This window comes from Myotis davidii, unplaced genomic scaffold (assembly GCF_000327345.1).
Source record: "Myotis davidii unplaced genomic scaffold, ASM32734v1 scaffold539, whole genome shotgun sequence".
Classification (NCBI taxonomy): domain Eukaryota; kingdom Metazoa; phylum Chordata; class Mammalia; order Chiroptera; family Vespertilionidae; genus Myotis; species Myotis davidii.
Genome location: NW_006290028.1, coordinates 2,117,510 through 2,145,326, shown reverse-complemented (window position 1 = coordinate 2,145,326; position 27,817 = coordinate 2,117,510). Strand labels below are relative to the sequence as shown.

Sequence of the window (27,817 nt, the reverse complement as noted above, 5' to 3'; positions counted from 1 at the left end):
TTTGTCTTATCTTTTGCATTTTTATCTCTTTGGCTACAAGTATAAACTAGCTGCTAGCAACAGTCTTGTCCTTCCTTCCTTCCTTCCTGCCTTCCTTCCTTCCTTTTCTTTTCTTCTTCTTTTTTCTTCTTTTCTTCTTTTCTTTGTTTCTTTGTTTATTTCTTTCTTTGTTTGTTTGTTTGTTTGTTTCTTTCTTTCTTTCTTTCTCACCTGAGGATATGTTTTTATTACTTTGAGAGAGAGAGAGAGAGCCAGAGAGAGAGAGAAACAGAGAGACAGACAGATATAGATTAATATCAATGTGAGACAGAAACATCAGTGGGTTGCCTCCCATATGCACCCTGACTGGGGATTGAACCTGCAACTTTTGGTGTATGGGATGATACTGCAACCAAATGAGCCACCTGGCCAGGGTGGGACATCTTATTTTTCATATCCAGATAGAGTTAGGCTTTGTATTGTTTTTAGTGGCCCTTCCTGTATTTTTTTCATGCAGTTATTCAACAAACACTGTATATCTACTGTGTGACACAAAGGCAGAGGCAAACCTAGAACAATAGAAAAGGACACATGAGAAAGTCATTGATAATTCAGTTTCTGTTTATCAGTTGCTATAATAGAGATACATCCAGGTTGTGGTGCTAGGGCTACAAAGATAATACAAAAATGAAAAAAATATATTGTCTACAAGAACCTACAAAGAATATGATAGAGTAAAAATGAAGAAATCCAAGATATTATACCACAGCTGTGTATTTGCCTGATCCTCTGGGAATAGTCAAGGTAAGCTCCTAGAGACCAAGAACCCTGACTTGTCTCACAAACTCATGTTGAGTACTTTTGTGGAGGTGATCCATAGAAATACAGCAAAATGCACTTTCTTGAATATGTCCCCTCCCCAAAACTTGCACACAAATATTTAACACTCCTCTGCTTCCTAAGGCTTCCTTATCTTCCACATTAACTAATTATACCATTATAGAAATGTTGGAACATTTAAAGATCATTCTAAGTAATTCCTTCAGCAACTTATAATTAAGGAAACTCAGCTCCAAGAAGGATAAATGACTTAACAAGGTTATATAAAAAGTAGTGGAACCAGGGAGGACTCAGTTTAATGATACGTTTGGGTTTTTTCAGTTCAATTGTCATTTTCCTTTATAAAATTCCTTTTTTTTTTTTTTTACTTAAGGGCAAAAACACATTGAAAGAAGTAAGGCCCATTTATCTTACATATTAAGTCCAATAACTACTATAAGATTGTGAAAAATATAAAAAAGGCTAAGATAATAAGCACCTTTCTGCTTCTATCAATGAGAAAAGATACCTATTACTAAAGCTTTTACCCTTTAAAGATAAACATAAGAATTCACAGTAATAGGATAGCAATAAAGACCATTGAACAGAAGTAATTAGATACTTAGCACAGATGCCACGTATCTAAAGATTTGCACCAGACTCGGAGAGATGTCAGGTTTAATCAGAGGATGTGGCTTTCAGAACATCACTTCCCGAAGATCCCCCGAGACCCACCTTTTGTGGCCTTTGTCAAAGCCAATGGCAGGTATAGGTACAGTAAGTAATTTCTGTGGTACTTATTCACTTGAGAGATATTCTATGATAGCAAGACATTTTCTTTGCAGTTCATATTTGTTCTTTTTAACAAGCAGCAACTTTTAAATGGGGAAGTTTTTCATTTATTTCCACACACACAAAAAAAGAAAAAAAACACCTAAATTTCATTGAGGATATAATTTTGTAAAAGCATTATTCAATTTTGACCGTCAAAAGGTTATTGTACAAAACGTCATTATTTAACCTTATACCGGGGTACCTAGTCCAGCATTTCCCCTGCTGGTGTCCACATGCACCTGAGGGTGACATTGAGAGGGAGTGGGAGGTTGAGGAAGACAGAATACCAGGGGAAAGATGGCCATGACAACAGATACTATTAAAAGCTTAATTTTGTTGAGAAAATTCTGGGTTACTGCAATATGTAATTAGTGAGCACCAATAAGTGCCAGACTCTCTACTTGATGCTAGAGCAAAACAGGTTTATGCCAGCATTTCTTAGTGCCTCTGATACACTAGTGTTTCTTATGACTATGATGACCAATGTCCGAGTTTCAGCAGTACAGCCCCAGCCTGCAACTGCTGATTCAGCATTAACAGCCTTCCCTTTCACTCCTGTCATCCTACCTGTGACTCTGTATATTGGGGGGAAGGTAAATATAGTGCACACGTTTTCCTAAACTAATATGACCAATGCAATACTGGCCTGGTTCAGAAAATGCTGATCTATTCCATTCTCATCACTTGATAGCTGATGGAAACTAAGGACCAGGGAGTTAAAGAGACTTGGCTAGAAAATGGTAGAGAGGATGAGAGCCGAGGACTCCTGGCTCCTATCTCTGATGCATTTTCTGACGTAATCACAGACTGTTGTACAAAAACATTTTTAACATGCAATTCACATTCTTAACATGAAGTTCAAGTCATACTAAAACATTCTTAACATGAAATTAAAAAGTCCTATTATTAGATTGCAAGTATTATATTTTCTCCTAATACAAAAATAACTCACCCACTTTTGCAAGTTAATTTCAATTTAAATGAAGTTCAAGTCAATTTTTTTCTTTTAAAATCATAGCTGTAGAATTAACAAGAGACAGAGTTAATGAGAAAACATTATCTTGGAGTCAACTTCAAGCTTGGAAGCCATATCTATCTTTCTCTGCTTTCCCTCTGTTCACTCCTGTGAATGTGAGGTAACTGATTTCTTCCTATCCTCAGAGTGTCGCTGGCCTCACAAGTGTGTGTTTGGGGGTTGGGGAAGGAGCTAATTTTATCAACCAACAGACTTTGCAGTGCCTACCACAGAGTTCTGCTATAATACTTTACTCCCATTTTGGTTCCAAGTGTCCTTTAAAGTAAGGATACGACTTTCTTGGGCCATTTGATACCTATGAAAACTTTAAATAAATTAGTTTACAATATAATCCATGAGTCTCTACACGTTTACTAACAGAGGCTATTTTCTGATTCTGTTTGTACCAAAAGAGATGGCTCTAGAAAATCAGACAAAGAATTATATCTTTAAAAATAAGTTATTCAGATTTTGGGTCACACATGGGCTCTGCTATCCTAGATAACTGTTGTGCATTTTAGGCAACTTAGAAAGTTGTTTTAGAGGAGTGAGAGTGAATGATTATAAAAGCTTTAAAAAAAAAAAAGTGGTTTCGTATGAGTTAAGAAATATAAATGGACTTTTCTAAGGGGAAAAAGTAGAAAATGTTGGTTCACACTCTTGGGAAATTCATTTCTACACAGGATATCTTTTTGCTCATTAGTAAGAAAAGGGAGTTAATATTAATTAAATCTTGCTCAGACAAGATAACCAGTTAAGTACATGAAGAGAAAATTACAAGTTGATTAAGGCAAAACATGCTTAGAGCAAATCCAGTCTTGGATTTTCAATGGTGACATGAGATAACATGTGACAACATTCTCTTGCAGTCACACTAGACTTTGTGATTGTGTGGCAGAGCTTTGACTTTTGGAACATAGCACTCTATTCTGTGATTCAAAAAAGGCTTGCCTATGATAATGTGCCGTTTGAAGAAATGGACATATTCAAGTCTACCTACTGCACTCAATGAGAGCCACCTGCTTAAAAAAGAAAGGAATACAGATATTGATCACATCAAACGCTTTCATTGAAGTTGACATGGACACTCATATAGTTCATTGTGGATGATTTCAGAAGCTTTCCTGTGTATGAGAAGCAGAACTACAGGCCTTTTTGTATAAGTTCCTGTATATCTTGTCCATGCTGTTCTCAAAGACGGGTCGGTGGGACTTTCCTTTGTAAGAGGCTGCCCTGTTGGACCAGTATTCACCGTCATCCATTTGGAGAGTGCCACGTGGCCGCTGAAGTGAGCTGTAAGAAAGAATACACGGGATTACCATGGTGAGACTAGACCAGAGGCACAACTGTCTAAATCAAACATCGATGAAGTACTTCACAGGTATGTGTATACTCTGTCTGGACTATGAGAAATAAAAGACAATAAGGCCTGTGCCTTTAAAGAGTGACATTATTTGCATGAAAACAATTACAGAACACTAAAATGAAAATTGTGTGTGAGACAGGGTTTGAAAGGAATTCGGAGAAGAGAGGTAAGTAAGGTGGTGAAGCAGAATGCAGAGGGTGCTCAAGGGCCAGTTACAAGAGTCAGACACACCTGGCACTGACTCTCACTTAATCCATTAGAGGCTGGGGACCTTGGACCACTTCTTTAATCGTCCAGCGTCTCAGCTTCCTCGACTGTATTTTTGCGGTTATTGTTTTAAAAATTAAAGAGAGTGTATGTAAGGTGCATAGTATAGTTCTTAACTGGCACACAGAAGTTATTAATTACGAGGCATGGAACTACTAAGTATTTTATATGTATTTACATATATTAACATATTAACTTACACTCTCTGAAGTTAGTAACTAGAAACTGAAGTCAAGTGAAGTCAAGTGACTTCCTACGACCACCCAGGTAGCAGGTGGTGGAATGGAAGGGGTGGCATGTCTGTGGCTCTGAGTCCTTTCTACTGTGCCAGGATGCTGCTGTCCTGAGTGGGGAGCAGAAAATTAGACTGAACATGAACCACCTTTGGAAACAGGAAAAAAGGCAGAAGAGGGTGTATTTGAAGTGATAGGGACCTACTGTCATTTAACAGTTTTGAAGGGGAAAAAAGAACAAATAGGAAGCTATGAAATAGTTGTAGTGGCAATAGGGAAGAAAAGGCAAGTTTTTCTGAAGGTTCGATAGCACTTTTTAAAAACATACCTAAGTTATAATTTTAATATCACAAAAAATTAAGTTCTGGACTCAGTACATTATCTGCTAGAAATAAAATGCTGGCTTTTTCAAAGACTAAGTTTATTTTTTAAAAATAAATCCTTGACCTACTTCAATAAATTAAGTACTTGTTATAGGTAAGACCTCTTAGGCATTCTAGAGATTATTAAGTTTGTACCATATAAAACTATAGGTCCCGACTATTAAATTCTATAAATATTTTCTTCATATATGTATCTAGCATCACATCTCACGGAAACAATTTATTTCCTAACTTGTCAGTTCCATGATATTACCTCCACTGTCAACTGTGAAATAGGAACACTTGGAGTTGTCTAGAGATATATTTTCTATTTTGCCTGAAGTCAATCTTACCACCTGAACACTGTATAAATGACCATGAAAAAGTGCATGAAGTGGCTGTATTACCATTTCAGAGCTTGGTAGTGTCAGTGATGATGTAGTGAAAATATTTATGCACTCACTTTGGAAAAGAGTTTGACATGATCCAGTAAGCTTAAATATGCAACGTCAACTTAGTAATTCAACTGCTAGATACACCAGCCAAATTCTTATACAAGTGGGCAATGCACAAAATGTTCATAATAGCACTCTTTATCTTTATTCTTAGTTATTCGGGGCATTTTAAGTCTATGTATTATTTAGAATTTTTCTTCCATTTGTTAATACTAAAGGTAGCTTTTGGCTGTTTGTTACATCTTATTAATCAGATAGTGATCAAAGGAAAAGAAATGAAAACTATACTCAACCCTGTTAGTTAAAAATATATTTGTAAAATTTAAATTATTCAGATTGATATTCTATTATACATAATTTCATACTTATAGCATTTATATTGAGTGTATTCCTACTGTTAGTAAACTCAAAAATATGGACAAACAGAAAACAGTTTAAATTAATAGCGAATTCCTTAAAAAACAACATAGCTAAAATTTTAATTAACAGGTATAAAAGGGCAAGTCATATTCTAAACATGAAGTTCAAATTACGTTTATCCTTCTCTCTTTTTATGGCCAACTCCCATCTATATGAAGTATCACCTTATGCCTGGTCTTTAATTAGGACGATGCTCAAACAGGATGGTGCTGCCAGAAGCTCTGAGGAGAACTGAGACAGACATAGGAGGTGCTAAAAGGAGGAAAGGGTGTCCCAGGGCCCTGGGAATTGGCAAGGCTACCACAGTTGTCTAAAACTTTGTAAGAGACGCAATATGAAATTGAGAAGGAAGTCTACATGGGTAGTAGATTCTTTCCCCATACTAGCCCCCAAATCCCAAAGTATTGGAAGTAAAAGATTTCTCCTAATTAATTTAATATTCAAAGGTTATGGAAGACATAAGACAGCTGGCATGGATATACAATAAAGCCTAAAATAAGCCTTGGATATATAGATTTGCAGAAAAGCCAAATAAACTAAAAACCTTAAGTAGGATGAGAGCATCACCATTCATTGACTGTATTTGTTTTCATTGAAAAGTTTCTTTAATGCAAACATTAAAATGTTTTAATAGGATTTTTCACAGTTAAATATTTTAAGTATATAAAATAATTAATTAATAATTGCTAATTTGAGTCTAAATTTCCCACAAATCTAGCAGGTTAAGAATCAGGCTATTTTTGTACCAATTATGAGAAAGACCTCTCTACAGAGAATTAACCAAGTTCATACCTGCACTCGGGATCACTGTCATAGGCACAGTCTTTGTAGAAAAGACCTCTTTTCATTTCCAGTTCGTCTTCCTTCTCCGGGTCTCTCTCATCCTGAAAAGTATGAAGATTTTCATTAATTCATTTTATAATTAAAATGGCACATGTCTCTTTGGGAAATGCTCTCCTTCTCCCCCATTATATGAAATTGAATTAAATATTTGGACATCTTAGGAAAGAAACAAAAGGGTAAGTCAGAATTTATTATTCTGTTCAGTAAGACTAAATAATTTTTATTATTATTATTATTAGTTAAGGAGGACTAAATAGTTTTATTATATTTTTGCTAATACTGTTTATCAAAGACTGGATACCCAGTAGATGTTTCTTGAATCAACAAATGAAAGGGAATGGATACTGTGCATTAAGATATGCAATAAGATGTGTAATAATATCTTACACATTGTTAGATGGAATCAAGATACATGGCTACTCCTCCTTGTATAAGTAGCTTGTTCAGACTCATTCAAGAGCACAAGAAATAGGATCCTAAAGAGATAGCTTTGTAAACTATATCCTTTTAGTAATTATTATCTTAATGTATGACATTTATGTAATTTAATATCAAATATATTTCTCACCGACTGGCCAATACCCTTATTACCTACTCAAACTAGAATAAAAATAGAGAAAACTGATAAAAGGAACTAGTAAGCACAAATAGACCGCTATAAAGATTATAATAAAGAATTCACTTTATATAAGAAATCAGCTGAAAATAGATTATGAAGAAAATAATTTTTAAATTTTGCTGATAGCATGAAATTGTGAAGAAAGCATTCTGTTAAAAATGTAAGTCAAAAAATAACAGAAAATGTGAATATATATTTAGAGTTATTGAAGCTTCTAGGTAAATTAAAACCTTTTATCCTTACAAAGTAACTCTATTTAATTCTATTAATGCCCCTCCCCCCCCCCGCTATTTTTGGTTTACTATTCATATAGCTACAATGGCTTTCTTTTACTTAGTGCTTGTATGGTATATATTTGTCCTTTTATTTTCAACCTTTCCTTATTATTAGTTTTTAGATCTTTTTCCATAGATAGCATGTAGCTACTAGACATTACTTATTTTTGCCCAGTCTGATAAATCAACAAAGTGAAGCATTCACTCTATCATCACAGAAAGTGTAATTGGCTATCAGGAATACAAAAGACACTACAAAAGAGTGAAAGAAATTAATAAAAGATAATGTTTTCCGTTTCAAGAAATGTGTTGTAAGAACTAAATAAAACAGAATGTAAATATTAAATTTAAAAATTCTAATGAATGATAATACTCTTTAATTTTGTCAATACAGTTGAAAAATTAATTTTGACAACATGGCAATAAAAATATTGACTAAATTTCAAATGTTTATCTATTAAAAAAACATACAAAAAGTACCTTTTAAAAAATCTGAGCCTAAATTAATTATTAAACAAAACCCGTATTTTGAGCTGGATAGTTACTATTCTAGACTCTGAGGACAGAAAGATGACTAAGACAGAGTTCCTGCACACACATGGAATAAGGCTTGCTTATTCCATGAAACTCTATGGATAGAAAGGACCAAAGGATAGAATTATTAGGAGACATAATAAAGGACAAAATAAAGAAAATAAGGAAAAACTTTCTAATTAATGAACATTCTAAGAACAGAGGTACTGTCTTATGAGTGAGTAAGATCACTGCAGAGCACTGATACCCACTTATATCAACAATTTCATGGAGGCGAATTATGCCCTGAGAAACAAAAAGGACTAGACGACCTTCATAGTTATTCCCATCTATATATATATATTTCACACACACATCTATTATAAGAGTCTTTGTATAGTCTTTTTTTTAAAGGTCAGGTTATATATAAACAAAGAGGCAAAAACATCACATCTTATTATAACTTATTGACTATGGATCAAGAAAACATTTGAAGAGATGTATCATTCTTGTCAGTGTCAGAAAATACATTCCCAGGACATAAAGAGGTGATTCACCCCTTATTACTCATTCACATTCCCATTTGCTCACATGAAAATACAGAAAAAGATGGACAGCACCAATATTTATTGAATACCTACAAGGTACCTAGGACTGAGGTACTTTTTATATGGATATCATTTAAGTCTTCAATAACCACATCAAATATATTGAAACTTAGAAAAACTTTTAAAAAATTGCCCAAAGATACAAACTAAAAGGCAGAGCTGGAATTTAAATCCAGACCTAACTTGATCTACATTATACTGCCTCCTAGAATGCAAATAAACTGGATTATGAAATCAAAACCTCCATCCCAGGCCATTGGATCATTCTCTTATATGAAAATAGGCCCAAATTCATTCAAGCTGGTATCTAGTAAGTTTTTTTTTTTTTAATGTAGGTATGTTGAAAGATTATAGTCCAGAATTTCCAGTTTCACTTATCCTTGGGTAACAGCAGTACAAAAATGCAAAATGCAAATTTCCAGAAAAAAACAATTGCTGAGTTTTAAATTGCATACCATTCTGAGTAGCATGTTGAAATCTCGTGCCACCCACTCCATTGCATTCAGAACGTCAATCACACCTTTGTCCAGTGCATCTAAACTGTCTATGCTACTAGCCCACTAGTAGCCTAGTGGCCGTCTAGGTTATCAGATGGCAGGGCAGTATCACAGAGCTTGTGTTCAAGTAATCCTATGATGCTGACAATTTGGATACACCATAGAGAAGCCGTGAAGTGCTTCTTTTAAGTGAAAAGGTGAAATTCTCGACATACTAAGTGTCATACGGAATTCTTCAAGCAAAAGGGAAATGATTCTAGAATCTAGATGGGAACATGAAATTACTGTCAAGAATGAATAATAATAGAAAGGGTAAATATGAGCTTAAATGAATAAACAAAATTTGTCTGTTTCATATATGCAGAATTTAAAAGGCATGATAATAGAAACATAAAAAAGAGGTAGATTAAAAAGAATTAATGTTTTTAGGTCCTACTATGATTGTCAGTATGCATGTTGAAATCTTTAGGGAAACCAATGACAGAATAGTAAAAAATTTAACCAATTAGTAAAAAAGAATATGAATGGCAAAAAACACTTATTAATCCAAATGAAAGCCCCATCAGTTGACATAAAAATTCTGGATTTTCATTCTTGAAAAAGATTTCATGTGCTTTTATAAGATATGTACTTTAAGTCTAATGATAAAAAGCAAAGGATGGAAAAATACAGACCTTGCATATATTAGCCAAAAACTAATGTAGCTATAACTATACTAACATCAGATAAAACACACTATGAAACAAAGAGTAATTCTAGAGATAAAGAGGGATATTGCATAATAAAAGGTTCTTAACACAATCTAAAATCTATATCCAACCAATGACATAGTTTCAAAATATATAAAATGTCACATAATCCAGTTATGTCTCCAGGACTGAGTTTAGTGCCCTACATGACACTCATGATAATTGTTTTTAAAGCTAATAAATGAAAAAGGAATCAAACACAAAAAGAATGTATAGTAGTAATTATTTCCATACTGTCATTCATGTATACATTTTTGCCTTATCTCAAAAAATATTCTCATATTGATGTTCCCTAATATTAAACATGGTAGATCTGCTCTGCTCTTTTCCTCTTTTAAACATTTAGTTAGCATAAAAATTAGATGGGTGGCTTCTTCAAAATATATATTTTCTTACCCTCTCCTTCATTCTACCATTTAGAATCAAATCTATTGCGAGGACATGGAATTGTTTTGTACTGGGCCAAAAAACAAGAGTTCCCGTACTTTGAAGGATGTGAAAAAAGTATCATAAAGTCACTATTTACTGACTCTTTATGAGATAATAACCCCCAGTTTTTGTTTATAGTGCAGATGATCTGAGTCAAACATTTTGCATGACTCAGGTCAGGCAGAAAGTTAGATATGGAGGTGGTATCTTTCCTTCCCAATGATGAAATGTTGCAAACTTTAGCATTCTGTTGTGGTTTATATGCTCAGTTATAAAAAGACTTCAAGGGAAAATTTTAGAAACTAACATAAAAATGTCTTTGATGAGCCTGATGTGATTTCAAGACATTTTTTACCCGGTCATGGATCTCATCGCAGTTTGAAGAAGAACACCAATCAGAATGGAATCTGTAGGCATAAAAAACAAAGGTGACTTGTATCCAGAGGGTGAGAAAAATAAATCTTTTCAAATGCCAGACAGTGGAAGTCAGTTTTTTTCATATCCCTATGTGATAATATATAAGATTAAGTAACATTTTTCTTCTTTCAACCAAGGATGAGAGGCAGATATAAACTCATGTTAATTCTCAGCTATAGTATTAAGCACTCACAATATGTTCAACAGACTTAATAATAAACATTGACATGCTTTTGTAGTAACATACCCATATATCTGACCATTCTAAGAATTTCCATACATAATTCTTGAGAGCTTTGTCTCTACATAAATAATACAAATTTTCATATTAGAACAATAATTCAATGTAGAGTGCATTTAAAATTGGTTATTTTCTAGTAATTGAATCATTCTCAAACTATGTGGAAGAAATTCCTTTCTGCATACAGAATAAAACATTTTATGAAATTAAACAAAATATTTACAATAGGTTGAAATATTGTTTATAATCCAATCATGTTCTTACTCTTCAGAACACAGGGGAACAATACAAATATCGAATAATCATGTTATACATCTGAAACCAATATAATGTTGTGTGTCAGTTATACCTCAATAAACAAATAAATAAAAAATTCAGGGGAACATAAAAATTGAATGATCCCATCCCTGTACAGATGGTATCACTTGTCTAGTTTCTACTATGATGTAAGTGTATTTTTGAAAAGTAAATATTGAAAAATAAGGAAGAAAAATATGTCTTTTATTAGAGTCTGATGTTGGAATTAAAAATGTCAAAGAAGAAATAAAGCAACCTTTCCTCTTTCTTATATCCTTGACCAAACTCAAAACTGACATTAGTATAATGAAGCTGTATAAGTAACAATGAAAACGTCTAGATATGATTATAGTGCATGTGCATAAAATGCCATTGGTAATTCCTTTATAAAGGAATGAGTACTAAAATGTTAATTGGTTGCTTGAAACTGCCTTTTTATCTCCCAGTTTGTTCTTAAAGTTACAATTTTATATGTTTACTCAGAGTATAGTTTATTAATAAGCAGGATAGATGATTTATAAAACCTGTTGTAAAGAATGTAATCAACAATGTCTAAATTTTAACCTCCTGCATTTTCAAAAGGAAGTATCACTGCATCTCTGCAAATATCCCGGCAGACCTTACTTGCTACAGATGTATGCATCCTGAAAATCTGAGATCCATATGTAGCTCAGGACCCCATAGTACCTTCAAAGATACCAGGAGAGGATCCACTGCAGTGATGGCGAACCTATGACACGCGTGTCAGAGGTGACACGCGAACTCATTTTTTTGGTTGATTTTTCTTTGTTAAATGGCATTTAAATATATATAATAAATATCAAAAATACAAATCTTTGTTTTACTATGGTTGCAAATATCAAAAAGTTTCTATTTGTGACACGGCACCAGAGTTAAGTTAGAGTTTTTCAAAATGCTGACACGCCGAGCTCAAAAGGTTCGCCATCACTGCTAGTCTGTGCTGTGGTATAAGAAATGATTGTATAACAATATTTTACCCCACTTGCAAAAATCAAAACCTTAAGCATGATTTAAAAGAAAATCAGTTCCTTTTAAATTAGATTTGCTAGTATTTCTCAGTCTGATTTTAGTAATAATTCTACATCCTAATACAAATGCTGCCATGATATTAACATTTATACTTTGAGGGAAAACTACTTCTGAACTGTAACACATCAAATTAAAACCATTATGGTGTGAAACTCTATTGGAGGTGTTTTTAAAATGCACTTAAAGCAAAAAGAACTTTAACTATAAATAAAAAATTAATTTGCTTAGAGTCACTGATAAAGGTTTTAAATGTCTGTTTATTCATATACATGATTAAGGAGTCAGCATTTTACAGCAATTTTAGAGAAAACTTAATTAATTTTATTGAATATTTACCCAGACAAATTCCTATAGCTGTATGCTTTGTCATACTCCCCAGTTTTTCCTGGGATATATAACCCACATTTACAGCAGTTTAAATTCCTTATTATTCCATTGGATTGTGTAAACATCCATAAATATACTGCCGAGTGGCCTGGAAAGCCCGATGAGAAATGTCTCATATTCAAAGATGTGGGACTGAGTGCACTAAAGAATAAAATGATTTTGTTCCTAGTAATATGCCATAAAGTTTTTATTTTTCTTTATAGACTAAATCAAGATCTTTTTTAAAAAATACACTCAAAGCACAGGTGTGTCACCTCAGTGAAAGTCCACCCCCCCAAATGTTATTGTTTTAGATAAATTCAAAACTAACCTCAACCTTCCTCAAGTCAATGTTAAGTAATGTTTACTGTTGGAATCACTCATTTCCTTCTAGAACTTATCCACATCTATCCAGCGTCCAGTGACAGCATTTCAGAAGCAGTGATATGTGAACAAGCAAAGAGGCTGCATGCTGACCTGAAAGACACCCCTGGAACAAGTGCTTAACGTGCCTATTTAAGGCTAGTAGGGGGTGGTTTGATAAATTTAAGAAAAGAGGTGTTTATTTATAGATTAAACAGTGCATTAGGAATGTATTGTATATAAGTTAAAAGAGGGAATCATTTGTGAGTCTGGAATAGATTAATTCAATTTACATTATTTCTAATGGGAAAAATGATTTGATTTTTGAGCAAATAGCTTCTCTCAAACAGCCTTCTGGAACTAAGTAAGTTTGAGAACTGAAGTTCCACTATACTAAGGGTTGGGTGTGTTGTTTTTTAATTTGTGACAGTTATTGTTTTCTATGTTACTATTTGCGAGAGAGGCAAGCAATTCCCAACTTGGATTCAACAAAACAATAATAAAAAACAGATGAGAAATTATTTCTTTCACATTCAAATTATAACTAGTGGCTAACTTTGGTTGCAAAGGTGTTTTTTAGAGGAAAAGCTAGAATTTTTAAATGATTAAGATTCTCTTGGGGAGTTGGAGGGAGGTTATTTGAGGAAACTAGGTACCATATACCAGCAATATATACATCACTATTATCACCAAAAGAAAAATATAATCTATGCTATTTTAAAAAATAAGACGTGCCTATAATATTAAATAGCTATAAATCTACTAAAAGCAAACTGTCACATACTCTATTTTTCACTTTTATGAACTATAGTACTTAATTAGGATTAAAGTCACTCAAATTACTAAACTCACTAATAATAAACTCACTTCAAGAACACTGGGTTGGGGAGGAGTATCTAACACTATATTATACTATACAATGTGTTCTAAGCAAAAACAATTCAAGGCTCTGAAAATCAAATTATACTTTTACAAATAATAACTTCACATATATTATTGCTACCTTCTCTTTTCTAGTGATGATTATTCAAAAACATAGTCCAGAAATAGAGACGAAGTGTTACCTTTCCCTGAGAGAAGCTCGGTTTAACACAGGGCTTGGAGGATGCTTCAGCATTGTTGAGGGTGCTGAATGGACAAGTAAGGTCCTTGCTGAATGCCGGGGCTTGCTACATGTCCTTGGGCTCAAATACTCTTCGCACCTTTCCAAAGAGTCATCGTAGTCTATGCCATGGGGTGTCCTGATAACCTGCTTTAAAAAGTATATATGTATACACAGAATATATATAGCAACATTATACACACACACTCACACACACACACACACACACACACACACCCTTTGTAAAAATTAAAATGCCACTGCTATATTTGAAGGTAAATTTCAGAGTGTAGCAGTCATTCTTATTGTAAGAACCAACATTAAATGCATCTGGATTGTTCATTCCACATGTCTAAAATTCATAAAACGTTATCACTCTAAGGGCTTTTTTTTTAAAGTATATTTTATTGATTTTTTACAGAGAGGAAGGGAGAGGGATAGAGAGTTAGGAACATTGTTCAGCTGCCTCCTGCACACCCTCCACTGGGGATGTGACTGCAACCAGGGTACATGCCCTTGACCGGAATCGAACCTGGGACCCTTGAGTCTGCAGGCTGATGCTCCATCCACTGAGCCAAACTGGCCAGGGCTCTAAGGGCTTTTGAGGAAGGGTGAGGTACAGGTAGGAATATATATATATATAACAAAAGACAAATACACATAAATAGTAGCCTAGTTTAAGATATGAGGCCAAACAGAATAGAATTCTAATCCTAATACTCATTCATTGCTTCATTTGTTCTGGGGAGAGACAAATGAATGAACCAGGATAGACAAATTCATAGATTCTTGCCCGTGTAGTAAAATTTACATTTGAATAAAGAGAAATAGATTTAAAAACACACACACATCAAAACAAATAGATAAAAATATACAGTATTTCAAAGGATGACAAATACCACAGGAAGAAAACAAAGCAGGAAAGGAGATAAGAACTCCTGATGGTTGCTGTGGGAGGGGTAGGTAGGGAAGGTAAGTTAGTTTCAAGTAGGAGAGAAAATGGGGACTGAATACAGAGGAGAATGTCTTAGTAAAGACCTAAGGAGTAAAGGCCTGAAGACATTAGTGAAGACATTCAAGAAAGAGAGAAAAATAAATGCAAAGATCCTGAGAGCTGGTGGGTGGGGGCAGGCCTGATATAGTAGAAATAGCAAGAAAGACAGCAGGGCTGGACAAAACAGTATGAGTTCAAAAAGTAGATTTTAAGGATTTAGGCTTCTATTCTGAGCAAGAAAAATGCCCTTTGTTTCTTTTTATTTTCTTTTTTAAATTTAATAAGATCTCCTTGGCCACTGTTTTAAGAACAGTCTATAGAAGGCCAAAGGCAATGACAGGGAATTTAGCTGGAAAACTATCACAACAAAATAAAGGAAAGGATGTTGGCTTGGACCAGAATGATAGCAATGGAGGTGAAAAGTGATCAGATGCAGAGTGCATTTTGAAGAGAGAGCCAACAGGACTTGCTAATGGACTGGATGTCAAAGATAGCACCAAACGTTTTGGCCTAATCAACTGGAAGAGTTGAGTTTGTATGAATTAGTTATAACATTCCAATTGGAAGGGTAGAGGAGTGAGATATTAGGAGACTAGTTTTGGACATGTTTACTTTCACATATCTATTAATCTATTAACCAGCTAACACATTGGAGTGGTGCTCTGCAGAAGAGTCCAGGATAAAGATATAAATAGTATTTAAAGGTATGACACTAAGTGATGTCACCAAGGAAGCGAGAGTAAATAGAAGAAAACATCTGAAGACCGAGCTTTGGGAATACTCCATTACTGAGAGGCTGGGAAGAAGAAAAGGAAACAGACAGGAAAGAAGGGGGAGAAATAGGAGAATGTGTTGTTCTGGAAGTCAATTAAAGAATGTATTGCAAGGAAGGAAGTAACTGGGTCAAATATTGCTGATATGTCAAATTAGAAAAGACTGAGGATGAACCTTCAGATTTTATCAACAGGAAGGTCATCAGTGATATTAGCAAGCATAGCTTTGAAGAAGTGATTAAAGTGATAATCTGGAGTTGAGTTCAAAAGCGAATGAGAGGAGGAATTACATTTATTAACACAGTTAACTTCTAGTCACTGTACTAAGTGTTGGGCCTACAACAACAGCTTATATTCTAGCAGTATTATTTACTAAATATTGACCTCTAAGGCCAGTTTGACCTTTAAAAAAGCTACCTAATCTTTCACAGATGCATTTCCCTCATATGTAAAATAGGGTTAATAATAGCTAATTTATTGATTTTTCCATAGTTTGTTTAGTAAAATATTTTGCAGTATGTCATTCATGATATGACAATTATTGTGAGTGCATTTTTTTGACTATGATAATCTCCAATTTATGCTTTACCTGAAAGCAAGGGTAATTACCATCATTCTGTAATTTATACCACATACCTTATAGTCCTTGGGCCGGTAGCTGCCATGATGAGAATGATCTGAAAAAAAGATGCACAAACATAAATATTTCATATCAAATATAAGAAAAATTGGTGTCATCTTTGCTTTCTGCTACTATCTATCCCTCTATGTCTATGATTATGAGGCATAAAGGCATTGTATGTTAGAAAGAATGGCCTTATAAATGAGACATCAGAGAGCTGGCTCTTGCCCATGTTCATATGTGATCTTTCTCTCTCTCAATTTCTTCCTCCATGCACACATGAAGAGTGGTCATGTGAGCAGACAGTGAGCACAAGCCCAAAGAGATCTCGGAATGAAACCTATCTTGCCAGCACTTTGAACTTAAGACTTTCCAGCCTCCAGAATTGTGATAAAATAAATGTCTGTTGCTTAAGCCCCTGCCCATGGTATTTTGTTAGGGCAGCCTAAGCAGACTAATACAGTACAGAAGACTATTATTTCTACTCTACATTTCAGGAGGCTGACTGCCTGTGTAGCTAAAAGTAATGGAGCTGAGGTCTTGGATTAGTCCAGTTGCTACTTCCACAAATAAAAGAATAATAGATTTATTATAAAACAAAAGCACACAGAATAAAAGTGACTTAGTCTCAAAAATGACATTGGATTGTGATTAGTTAACCAAATGGATGTAATATATAATCAATTTAATCAAATATCAAGTAGTGACTAACAATGCAGGTTAAAATAAAAATATGGCAGTCATCAAAACATTTTCCGGCAACTATCTAAAGTAGAAATGAAAACCCACTTTGTATAAAGTCATTGTTCACACTGATAAGTGAGAGCCTCTGCATCCATCCTCTCTCCATAGTTGACCTTCACCCAAAAGGGGTAGATGTGACTCAGTCCTGAAGGTCCAATCCTGGCTTTAAGCTGGAAGGACTTAGAGCTTTAATCTAAAACTCAGAAACTCTAACAATTCATTGTTCCTATCAAAATTATCAATGTCAAATATGAAGTCAGTCTCAGGAACTGATCTGTGTAAAAGAAAACTAAAGAGCATGGCAACTGAGGACTATATAGGATGTGGCATTTCTATTGCTATAAAGATATTGAGACAAGTAGCAAAATCTGATTTAGGTTCATAGGTTAGTAGTTGTTCTTATATCATTGTTAATTTCCTGCTCTGAGAATTGCATTACAGACCGTAATATCTGTTTTGGTCTCCTCAGGCTGCCATAACAAAACACCATAGATTAGGTGGCTTAAACAACAGACATTTCTTTCTCATAGTTCTGGAGGCTGCTGGTCTGAGACCCAGGTATCAGCACAGTCAGGTGCTGGTAAGTGTTCTTGTACTGACCCGAAGATGGCTAGCTCATAGCTGTGTCTTCACATGGCAGTGATGAAGAGCAAGATCTCTGGTGTCTCTTGTTATAGGGCACTAATGCTAAGAAGAGGGCCCCACCCTCATAACCTCATCTAAACCTCATTACCTCCCAAAGACTCCGTGTCCAAATACCATGACAATGGGATTAGAGATTCAACATATAAGTTCTGAAGGGACATAATTCATTCCATAGTGATGTCCTTGTCAAAATTTTACACACAGGCATGTGTATGCGCGCACACACACACACACATACACACACACACATACACACACACACACACACACACACAGGAAGGCAGGGGGAGAAAAAGATAGAGGGAGAGAGAAAAGCAAATATTAGTGTGTGTGGATTCTGAAAGGTATATTAGAAGTCTTTGACTCCTTCAAGTTTAAGTCTGAAATTCGGCAAATACATAACTGTCAACAAAAATCAGACACTTAAGTGCTATCCGAAGACATCTTCCAAATAAACATCTATATTGAAATTATTTTTTATTTTCTTGTCCTTAAAGCTTATTTTTCCATGTCCATAAATTTCTTCTAAGAGGAGAAACAGTTTATAACATCTGTTCCCAATTTCATATAATCTGACATTATAAGTATAAAAAACTTATTACCACATATATCTCCCTGTTAGTGCTAAAAAATAAAGCAAAATAAATGAGCACAAACTCTGAATGTTCTCAGAGAAGAATGTTTCATTTTTCCCACTTAATAAAAAGAGATTATACGCTACAGTTTAGAAAGAGAAAGAGAGCTCACTACATGTCATGATTATATTTTGTTCACTCTCTCATTTTTCTTTCTCTATGCCTTTGTCGGTATGTAGTAAACTAATTTAAGGGATGCTGGTGAATGCTTGTTGATCTGACTAGACAATGTCTATAGATATTAACACTTAAATATCCCTAATTATACAATACCATTTAACCTTCATAAAAATCATCTTCATACTGAACGTAAGAAAATACTATCTAACCATTCGGACTAGGACTAAAGTTTAAAGATATATACTTATAAACTAAACCTAAAGAATGTTACCTTTCAGAAACATACATAATAAGTATTTTTTATATATTATAATGAGAGCTGATATGTGTAAGTCCAGTGTGCTAGGGCAGTTTACATGGCAACATTTACCATGTTATCTTCATTCTTTAATAACTAAACTGATTATCAAAGTAGTTAAGGATTTATTAAAAAACTTCCACTTTGTAGGTAAATGGTAGAACAAACATTCAAATATATGTGTAAATGTCTGTCTAAAACCTATAACGAACTCTTTTTACTATGGTATTCCCCAAGGTTAGTAATTTATGTTAAGGTGAGAAAAGAGTTCCATAGTCAAATAAATTTAGAAATTGTTGAGCAAAACAAAGTCAAGTTATTGTTTTTTACTAGAAGGATCAGTCTTTAATATGTTAATACATATTTTGTATCTCAAAGAGGGAGATGGTTTATAGCAAGACAGAAATTCTATTAATTTTAGAGAGTACCTATATGGGTGTCCCATAAGTTATAAAAAATAGCACTATGTCATATCATCCAACCATACAGCAAAGATTGTTTTTTGTTAACTGTTGCCATTGTAGGCTTGACTGTAGCCAAGGCAATAAAACAATGAAGAGAGAGAACCTGTAGCTTACCATTGTGCATCCTGGACCATCCATCCCTTTCACAGTCTCTGCTAGAAGACCCAAATAGAGGATCAGCCCTGGGACTTGGGGGATCGACCTAGAAGAAGGAATCCAATGTAAAAAACAAAACAAAAACAAACCCACAAGAGCTTAAATCTTGTTTCAGTCCTATGACACCAGAAAATCAACTAAAGTACATAGACCACGTATCTTCAGGTTAATGTGGCAGTGACCGTATGGTTCAGCATGTTTCAAAGTCAGAGCATAATTGAGTATTTCTTTGTTCATTTTTAAACAAAACTGATATAAAATTCCAGAAATTTTTAATTATATATTTGAGCCTATTTAGAAATGAACAGATATACAGTGGAAATAATCATTACTCCATTGCCTAGTTTGCCAAGTTTAAAAAACAGGAATCTACTTTGCCACATTTCAAAAATAATTTGGTCATTTGCTACTTATCTCTTTAGTACATAGATTTTGAATTCAGTGTCTTGGCTGTGTTCAGAGCCCAGCATGCTAAGTGCTTTATAGCTTACAGATAATAAGTCAATCACATTTTCTAACCAAAAATTTTTAAAAAGTCAGTGATATAAATCTGTGTAAAAAAAGACAGCGCTACTCAGGAAAATTAAAAACTCTGAATTAAAGTTCTAAAGAACAATACCAAGACTGTGAGAAGACAACCCATAGGAGAAAATACTTGCAAATTATCTGATATAGTAATATGTAGGCATTAATATGCAGAATATATAAACTTCTACAACTTAATTTAAAAACTCAATTAAAAGTGGGCAAAGGACTTAGACATTTCTCCAAAAAATATAAAAATGAACAATAAGCACATGAAAAAAATTTTCAATAGCACTAATGGTTAGGTGAATGCAAATTCAAACCACAATGAGATAATATTTCATACCCATTAGGATTACTATTATAAAAAAACAAACACACACATATAAAAAAACAACAGAAAATAATAAGGGTTTATGATAATGAGGGGAAATTAAAACCCATATGCATTTTTGGTGAGAATGTAAATTGGTGTAGCTAGTATAGAAAATAGTATGGAGGTACTTCAAAAATTTCAAAATCAAACTGTAATACGATCCAGCAATTCCACTTCTGAGTATCTACCCAAAAGATATGAAAGCATGGAATTGAACAGATATCTTGACACTGTGTTCACAGCAGTATTATTCACAATAGCCACTTATATGAGACACCCAAAGTAGTAAAATTCAGAAAGACTGAAAGTAGAAATGGTAATTGCCAGAGGCTATGTGGAAAGGCATTGTTAATGGGTACAGAGTTTCAATTTAGCTAGATGAAAAATATTCTGTGGACAGATGGTGGTGATGGTTATCTAATAATGTAAATGTAGTTAATACCAATACACTGTACACTTAAAAATGTTTAAAATATCCCTGCCAGCATGGCTCAGTGGTTGAAAGTTGACCTATGAACCGGGAGGTCACGGTTCGATTCCCAGTCAGGGAATATGCCTGGATTGCGGGCTTGATCCCTGGTGTGGGGCATGCAGATGGCAGCCGATCAATGAGTCTCTCTGTCATTATTAATGTTTCTATCTCTCTCTTCCTCTCCTTTCCTCTCTGAAATCAATAAAAATACATTTTTTAAAATGGTTAAAATAGTACATTATGTATATTTTAGCACAATTTTTAAAAATTTAATTGAGGATCAAAAGATAAGCCAGAGAATGAGAAAAAAAATGTACAAATCATACCTAATAAGATTCTAGAATCTTAAATATATAAAGAAAACTTACAACTGAACAACAAAAAGACAAACAACCTACTTGAAAATGGGCAAAAAAATTGAATAGAAAGTTCTCCAAAGAAAATACACAATTGGCTAACAAGCACAGAAAAAGATGCTTAACGTCATTAGTCTTTAGAAAAATGCAAATCTCAACCATAATGAGATACCAAACCCCTAGGATAGTTATAATAAAAAGAAAACAAAACGGAAAATAACAAGTGTTGTTAAGAATGTGGATAAATTGGAACTCTCACACATTGCTGGTGAGAATGTAAAACCAGGTAGAAAACAGTTTGACAATTCCTCAACAAGTTAAACATAGAATTACCTAATGGCTCAGCAATTTCACTACTGGGTATTAGAGCAATTAGGAATTAAAACAGGCATTCAAACAAAAGCATCTGTACAAATGTTCATAAAATCACTGTTTGCACAACCAAAAGGCAAAAAACAACACCCAAATTCCAATCAACAGACGATAAACAAAATTTGTTATGTATTCATACAATGGGTTATTATTCAGTCACAAAAAGAATCAAGTACTGATACACATGCTACACCATGGATGAAAACTCAGTAACACTGTTCTAAATGAAAAAGCCAGGCACAAAATGCCAATATTGTATGAGTCTACCTATATGAAATGGCAGGATAGGAAAAGCCAGACAGATAAAAGGCAGATTAGTGGTGGCAAGGGACTGGAGGAAGGGAGGAGTGTGAAGTGAATGCTTAATGAGTACAGGGTTTTGGTTTAGGATAATGAAGTTCTGGAACTAGACAGTTGTGACAGCTGCAGAACAATATGAATGCACTTAATGCCACTAAATTATATGCTTTAAAATGACTGAAATGGTAAATCTGCATGTGTTTTACCACAATAGAAAAACACAATTATTCTGCATAAATAAAATCCTATCTAGATAAATGAAAAAGAAAAAAATGCCCTTTAACTCTTTTAGAATGGTGTGCCAGTTTATTTGGGGGCATGCTAATGATTTCTTGAAATGGCTCCATATTCTTTAGGCTATATTTCATACAATATAGCTGTGAAACTCTAATGTCTTTCCTAGAAGTGTTAACATTTTGCATATGCATGTAACAAATTAAAATTTGGTTTGGTTATCAATTTATTAAGTGCTTTTAAAAACATGAATGGCTATGGGAGTGGGGTGGGGAAACACGTCTATATTTATAAATACAACTAGAAAAATCCGATTTCCTATACAATAAGGCAAGCAATTTTCTAACTGTATGCATTTCTTTCTCTTCAATAGAAAGCTGAGGAAAATCACTTTCATAAAAATGTCAAGGTTTATACAAGCCATCTTAGGATTACTCTATTTTGAACACTGATGTGAAAAGCAACAATAGAATAAACATTTTAAGAACAGTTATTTCCCTAATATTTATGTGGCTAACCCCCAAAATATTCCTGGTTTTCTTTGTGCACAGCCACCTAGGATGTCCTTCTTTTCAATTTAATTTACAATGGAGGGCAGATATAAAATTAAAAGCTGCTGAAACTGCCATCAAACAAACAAGTAAACATTATCTGGATATTGTTGATACACACCACCACAAAAAAATCTTATCAGAACTTACAAATTCTAAAGAAATAAGGCTAATGTAATAGTAATAGTTTAAACTTAAACCATATGAAAAGCAGGTTTCTGTATAGAAAGATTAGAACTAAGCACCCCTTAATGCTCTTCACTTTCCAAGGCCTTTGCATTGCCGTCAAATAACGATTTGCTTCAAAGATCCATTCATTATATAAGGTTTACCCAGGAGACAGGATTTTAAAGAAAACTTACTTTCCATTATAATTTTTTAAAAGGCTGAGGGATAATGGGGGGGGGGTCTTCCTTTTCATAAAGACAACTAAGTCTTCTTTTAAAATTCTACTCTGCCATTTTAGTACTAACATCAATTACATCTAAGTTCAGTCAGTACAGTTATTATGCTGTACACAGTATAAGAAGAAAGGAAATGGGTACTTAGAGGATTTAATATGGCATTCACAGTGGAGCTTGATCTTCGTCAGATTTAAAAACTGACAAAAGAATGTTCTTTTATTCCCAGTTAATGTTCCATTTTAGATTGCTGGGCTAACAGTTCAGGAAAGAAAATTATTAACATAGGCTAGAAGTTGAAAGAAGTTTTAAAATAATATTTTCGTGAAAGAACAGATTAGTTCAGTTTCAAATGGAAATGTTTAAGAGAACACATACATGTCTAATCACAAATGGAGGCTTATCTGTTTCTTTTTTGAACTCATAGGGTCCCAGGTTTAAATGGGCCAGCCGCCGCCTGGTGTCTTCAGATAGCTCACACATGCGTCTTTTTGTGTAGGGAGATGGAGAGTGTGATTTTGAAGAAATCGTAGGCTGTTCGTAGTTTTTTGCATTTACACAATATTTACTTCTCTCAGGTGACTTGGATTTTTTCTTTTGAGATCTTAGTGTTCTGGTTTGCAGTCTGCCGTGTGATTTTTCAACTGGAGCCGTATGGTAAATATATTTATCCTAAACATAAAAAATTAAAATGAACTTGGGTAGAAGAAAAATAGGTAAATGTAAATGGATATATATTTTAAAAATAAATGTATAGCAGTATACTCTATCAAAGCCAATTAGATCAGTCTTTCCTATTTGTGCATATCCTGAGGGAAGTCAAACCCAAATTCTCCTAGAAAACTCTTTGTCGAGAAGTCAATAAAGTTTACTATATGAAACTTCCTTCTAAGTTTAACAAGTACTTTATGAAAATGAAAACCCAATATTTAATCATTTGAAAAATCTAGGAAACAAAGTCAGAATAATTATTTTTCAGTATGCTAAAAAAAATTAATGCTAACATTGATTTATTGTTTATAATTAAGTATTTAAGTAATTAGATATATAATTTAAGAGGGTTTACAGTAATGTTAAAAATACACATATCTAATTGATTATGAGATCTTTATGGAGAAAATTATTAAAATAAGTTTCATTCAGAGTGCTATGATTATAAATATATAGACGTATACAAGAACACGTTTTCATGACATGTATTACTTAAATTATACAAGGTGATTAGGATTTTAAGATCTCCACCAAACTATCCTATATAATAAAGAGGTAATGTGCAAATTGACCCTCACTCTGTCAAGCTGTCAAAAGACGGCTGTGCCCACAGCGGAGGCAGGGTTCCCATAACACAAGATGGCTGCACCCACAGTAGAGGCAGGGTTCCCGTAATGAGCCATAACAAGTGATCAGCAGGGACCTGAGGCTGTGCCCCCCGCCCCTTTATAGAGAAAGGGGAAATAGCAATATTAAAATATTTCCTCTAATTAATTCCCTTTTAATGTGCACAAATTTCATGCACTGGGCCACTAGTAAATTTATAATTCAACTAGAGGCCTGGTGCACAACATTCATGCACTTGGGCGGTGGAGGGGTATCCCTCAGCCTGGCCTGTGCCTTTTAGCAGTCGGACATCCTTAGCGCTGCTGCAGAGGCAGGAGAGGCTCCTGCCACCACTGCTGCACTCGCCAGCTGTCAGACTGACTTCTGACTGAGCAGTGCTCCCACTGTGGGAGCACACTGACCACCAAGGGACAGCTCCTGTGTTAAGCGTCTGCTCCCTGGTTGTCAGTGTGCATCATAGCGACAAGTCATTCTGCCATTCGATCAATTTGCATATTACCCTTTTATTATATAGGAGGATGACAGATAACCGTACCAACTTAATTCTGGTTCCACATTTGTTATAAAAATAAAAATGTATAAAAGACAGATAAGAAACTTTAATGATTAGCATTCTATCTTTTAAAAAATTAGTTATCAGTCTACATTTTTTTAAATGTGACTCTTTCTAAATTTTTTGCATTATTAAGATAACATTTTATTTAGTCTCTGCCTTATAAATGCATTAAAAGTTGGGTTACAAGTAAATAAGACCTCTTCACTCATTTTCTAGAATTATGAGCTTTCCAATATTAGGAAAAATGGGCAGTTGAGAATCTTTAATGTCCTTCTAACTTTAATCGCTTTAGAAAACCATCAATCCTACCCCACTTTCTACTTTCTTAATCCCCTTCCCTATTTGCTAAAGGTATCTATTCTAAGAAAATAAAATAAAAATGTGAAATAAAAGGGAGAAAAATAAAATATTTTTTAAAAGTAAACAGGAAAAAAATATATTTTCCTAATTGAAAAAATAAATCCATGAGTTTCATACAAACCAACAGCAACAGATTATTTCTTCATCACCACTGGCTCTTGGCCCTTCTCCCACCCTGTTCAGTGACTTCGACAAGTAATTCAGAATTTTTCTACCTTATCCCAGTTCATCTACCTCTATGACATCATACTGACTCACAAAGGCAGGAATGGCAACACATGAAAGGACCTTTAAGGTTTAATAAAATGTTCAAGCAATGAACTTTTCTAAGACTTTGGACTGAGACTTTCTATTTCTCAGCTTTAATTATCTTCTAGTTCTTTGTTTTAGATTTCATCATTATGCAGATCCATTGCATCCCAAACTCTGAAATCCCTTGCTCACCAAAACTTTTTCCTCAACCTACTTCTTTTATTCTCCCTGAATCTGTTACTTGCCCTCTCAACCTTCAGTCCCTAGACCTCGTTCCCCCAGACCTTCCTACATTTTTAGTATCTCTTACCTCCAGACCCAGATGAGCCCATGATCACCCACTTTAGCAAAGCTGTAAAGTTCCTACTTTTCCACCTCTTATTATACCAAAGCTAAAGTAATTAACCACACCTTCTTTTTTCATTTTTTTAAATGTTAAGTACTACTAGAGGAAGTTGTAAATAGTGGTATATCTACTATAGATACCTGCTGCCTAACTCTCCTCACTCCTTAATGCATCCTATTAATGCCAATAAAACAACGCAAGTGCTGTTTATATTGCTGACATAATGGCTTGCTCCTTTGGCCAACAGCATAATAGCACATAAGACACAAAGACCTGAAAAATGCTTGCTGTCTTTTACTCCTAAGTACCTTCCTGCCACTATGTGGTAGAGCCAAACTGAGCTGAGTTAGTCTACAAGATGATAAGAGTCTGTGGCCATTGCCCCAGCTGAAATAACGCCAATTGCCAGAAATGTAAAGTCCCTTCCTGGACCAAAAAGGCAGCCAACTGAGAAAGATGTGAATGAAGCCATTCCAGATCATTCAGCCCTAGCCTAGGCAGTCCAGACCAAAAGAATCACCAGCCAATCCACAGAACTGTGAGAAACATTGTTTTAAGCCACTAAGTCAGTGTAGCTTTTTACACAACAAAAGCTAGCTGACATAGCAGATTAACAAACATATTAATAAAGCTTCTACTGATATTTAACTAATAATAAATTCTACTTTGCAGTAGATAAAAAGAATAAGTAGAAAACTAGTTTTATTCCAGAAAAATCACAATAATATGCTCCTTTTTCCCAGTAAATCTAATTGGTGACAAAACATCCAATTTGAAAATGTGCCAAAAGAAATAAAGATCCTTATAACATTGTAAACCTCAATAATCTCAATAACTTTTATGATTTTATGGATTCCTCCCTTAACAATAAAAGTGGTTTGTCTTATTCTTATATTTAAATCCGAAAATGATGCTTTAAAGCTGTTAAAATTTTGTTATTAATATTCACTTTTTTTAAAAAGTAGATTTATTACATTTTCAAATAAGTTCAAATAAGATTACAATTCTGGCTGTTAACATTCATAATTTTAATGTAAATATATACTCTTTGGGCCCACCACACAATGTTTTCTATTATATATTTCAGCTATTATCTTCTCATCTCTCCCAATTATCCTAATTAAAATAACCTAGTAACAGCCACAAAATTCATTAATTAAATATTATGTGCCAGGCAAATTCTCTAATCCTCTAATTTAATCTTTAAAATAGCCTTATGAAAAACCTGAACCCAGATCTGTCTGACACCAAAACCTATTCTCTTCCATCTCTGTTTGAAGAACAAATGACAAATATTGAAATAGCATGTTAAGACAAGTCTTCCCAAATGTTTACGAGGAAAATGTTAGTTCAGAAGTCCAATGAAGTACTAATGGGGAGAGGAGAGTCTGGGGACAGTTTTACATTTCGAAAGGTCTCTTCCATCAAGCTGTACACTTAGAACATATGTACTTTTCTGTGTATATGCTATACTCCAGACAGAAAAAGACTGCTTTAACCACCCTTTAAAATGGCATATCATGTTAATGTGGAGAGAAAGATGCTGTCTGAGTCCATGTAAAACATTTCTAACAATTTACAACTTCTAACAAGTCAAAAGCACATCTCTACATTCAGTAAGTATAAATTGTTAGAACTCTAACAACTGTGTTTCAGCTTGCATTTAAAAAAGACAAATAACTACAGCCAAACTCTGATGTATTAAATATCTTGCTAAACAAAATATGATCCCTTTGATAATTTTATAACTATATTTTACCTTTCTTAGCTTAAGTCAGAGTTATCATCTTCAGCAAATCTCTAAAACT

At 34.1% G+C, this 27,817-nt stretch overlaps 1 protein-coding gene across 1 annotated transcript in view; it reads right to left on the bottom strand.

Moving 5' to 3' along the window:
* Positions 1 to 579: 579 nt before the first annotated feature.
* SPATA6 (spermatogenesis associated 6) overlaps positions 580 to 27,817 on the bottom strand; it is a gene marked incomplete at its 5' end in the record, with an annotated part of 50,084 nt that continues 22,846 nt past the window's right edge. The window contains 7 exons of the mRNA XM_006762799.2: positions 580 to 3,940; positions 6,543 to 6,634; positions 10,639 to 10,690; positions 14,082 to 14,266; positions 16,523 to 16,563; positions 19,529 to 19,616; positions 23,536 to 23,829. Of these exons, the coding sequence (XP_006762862.1) occupies positions 3,760 to 3,940; positions 6,543 to 6,634; positions 10,639 to 10,690; positions 14,082 to 14,266; positions 16,523 to 16,563; positions 19,529 to 19,616; positions 23,536 to 23,829 (933 nt within the window). The remainder of the gene's footprint in view (positions 3,941 to 6,542; positions 6,635 to 10,638; positions 10,691 to 14,081; positions 14,267 to 16,522; positions 16,564 to 19,528; positions 19,617 to 23,535; positions 23,830 to 27,817) is intronic.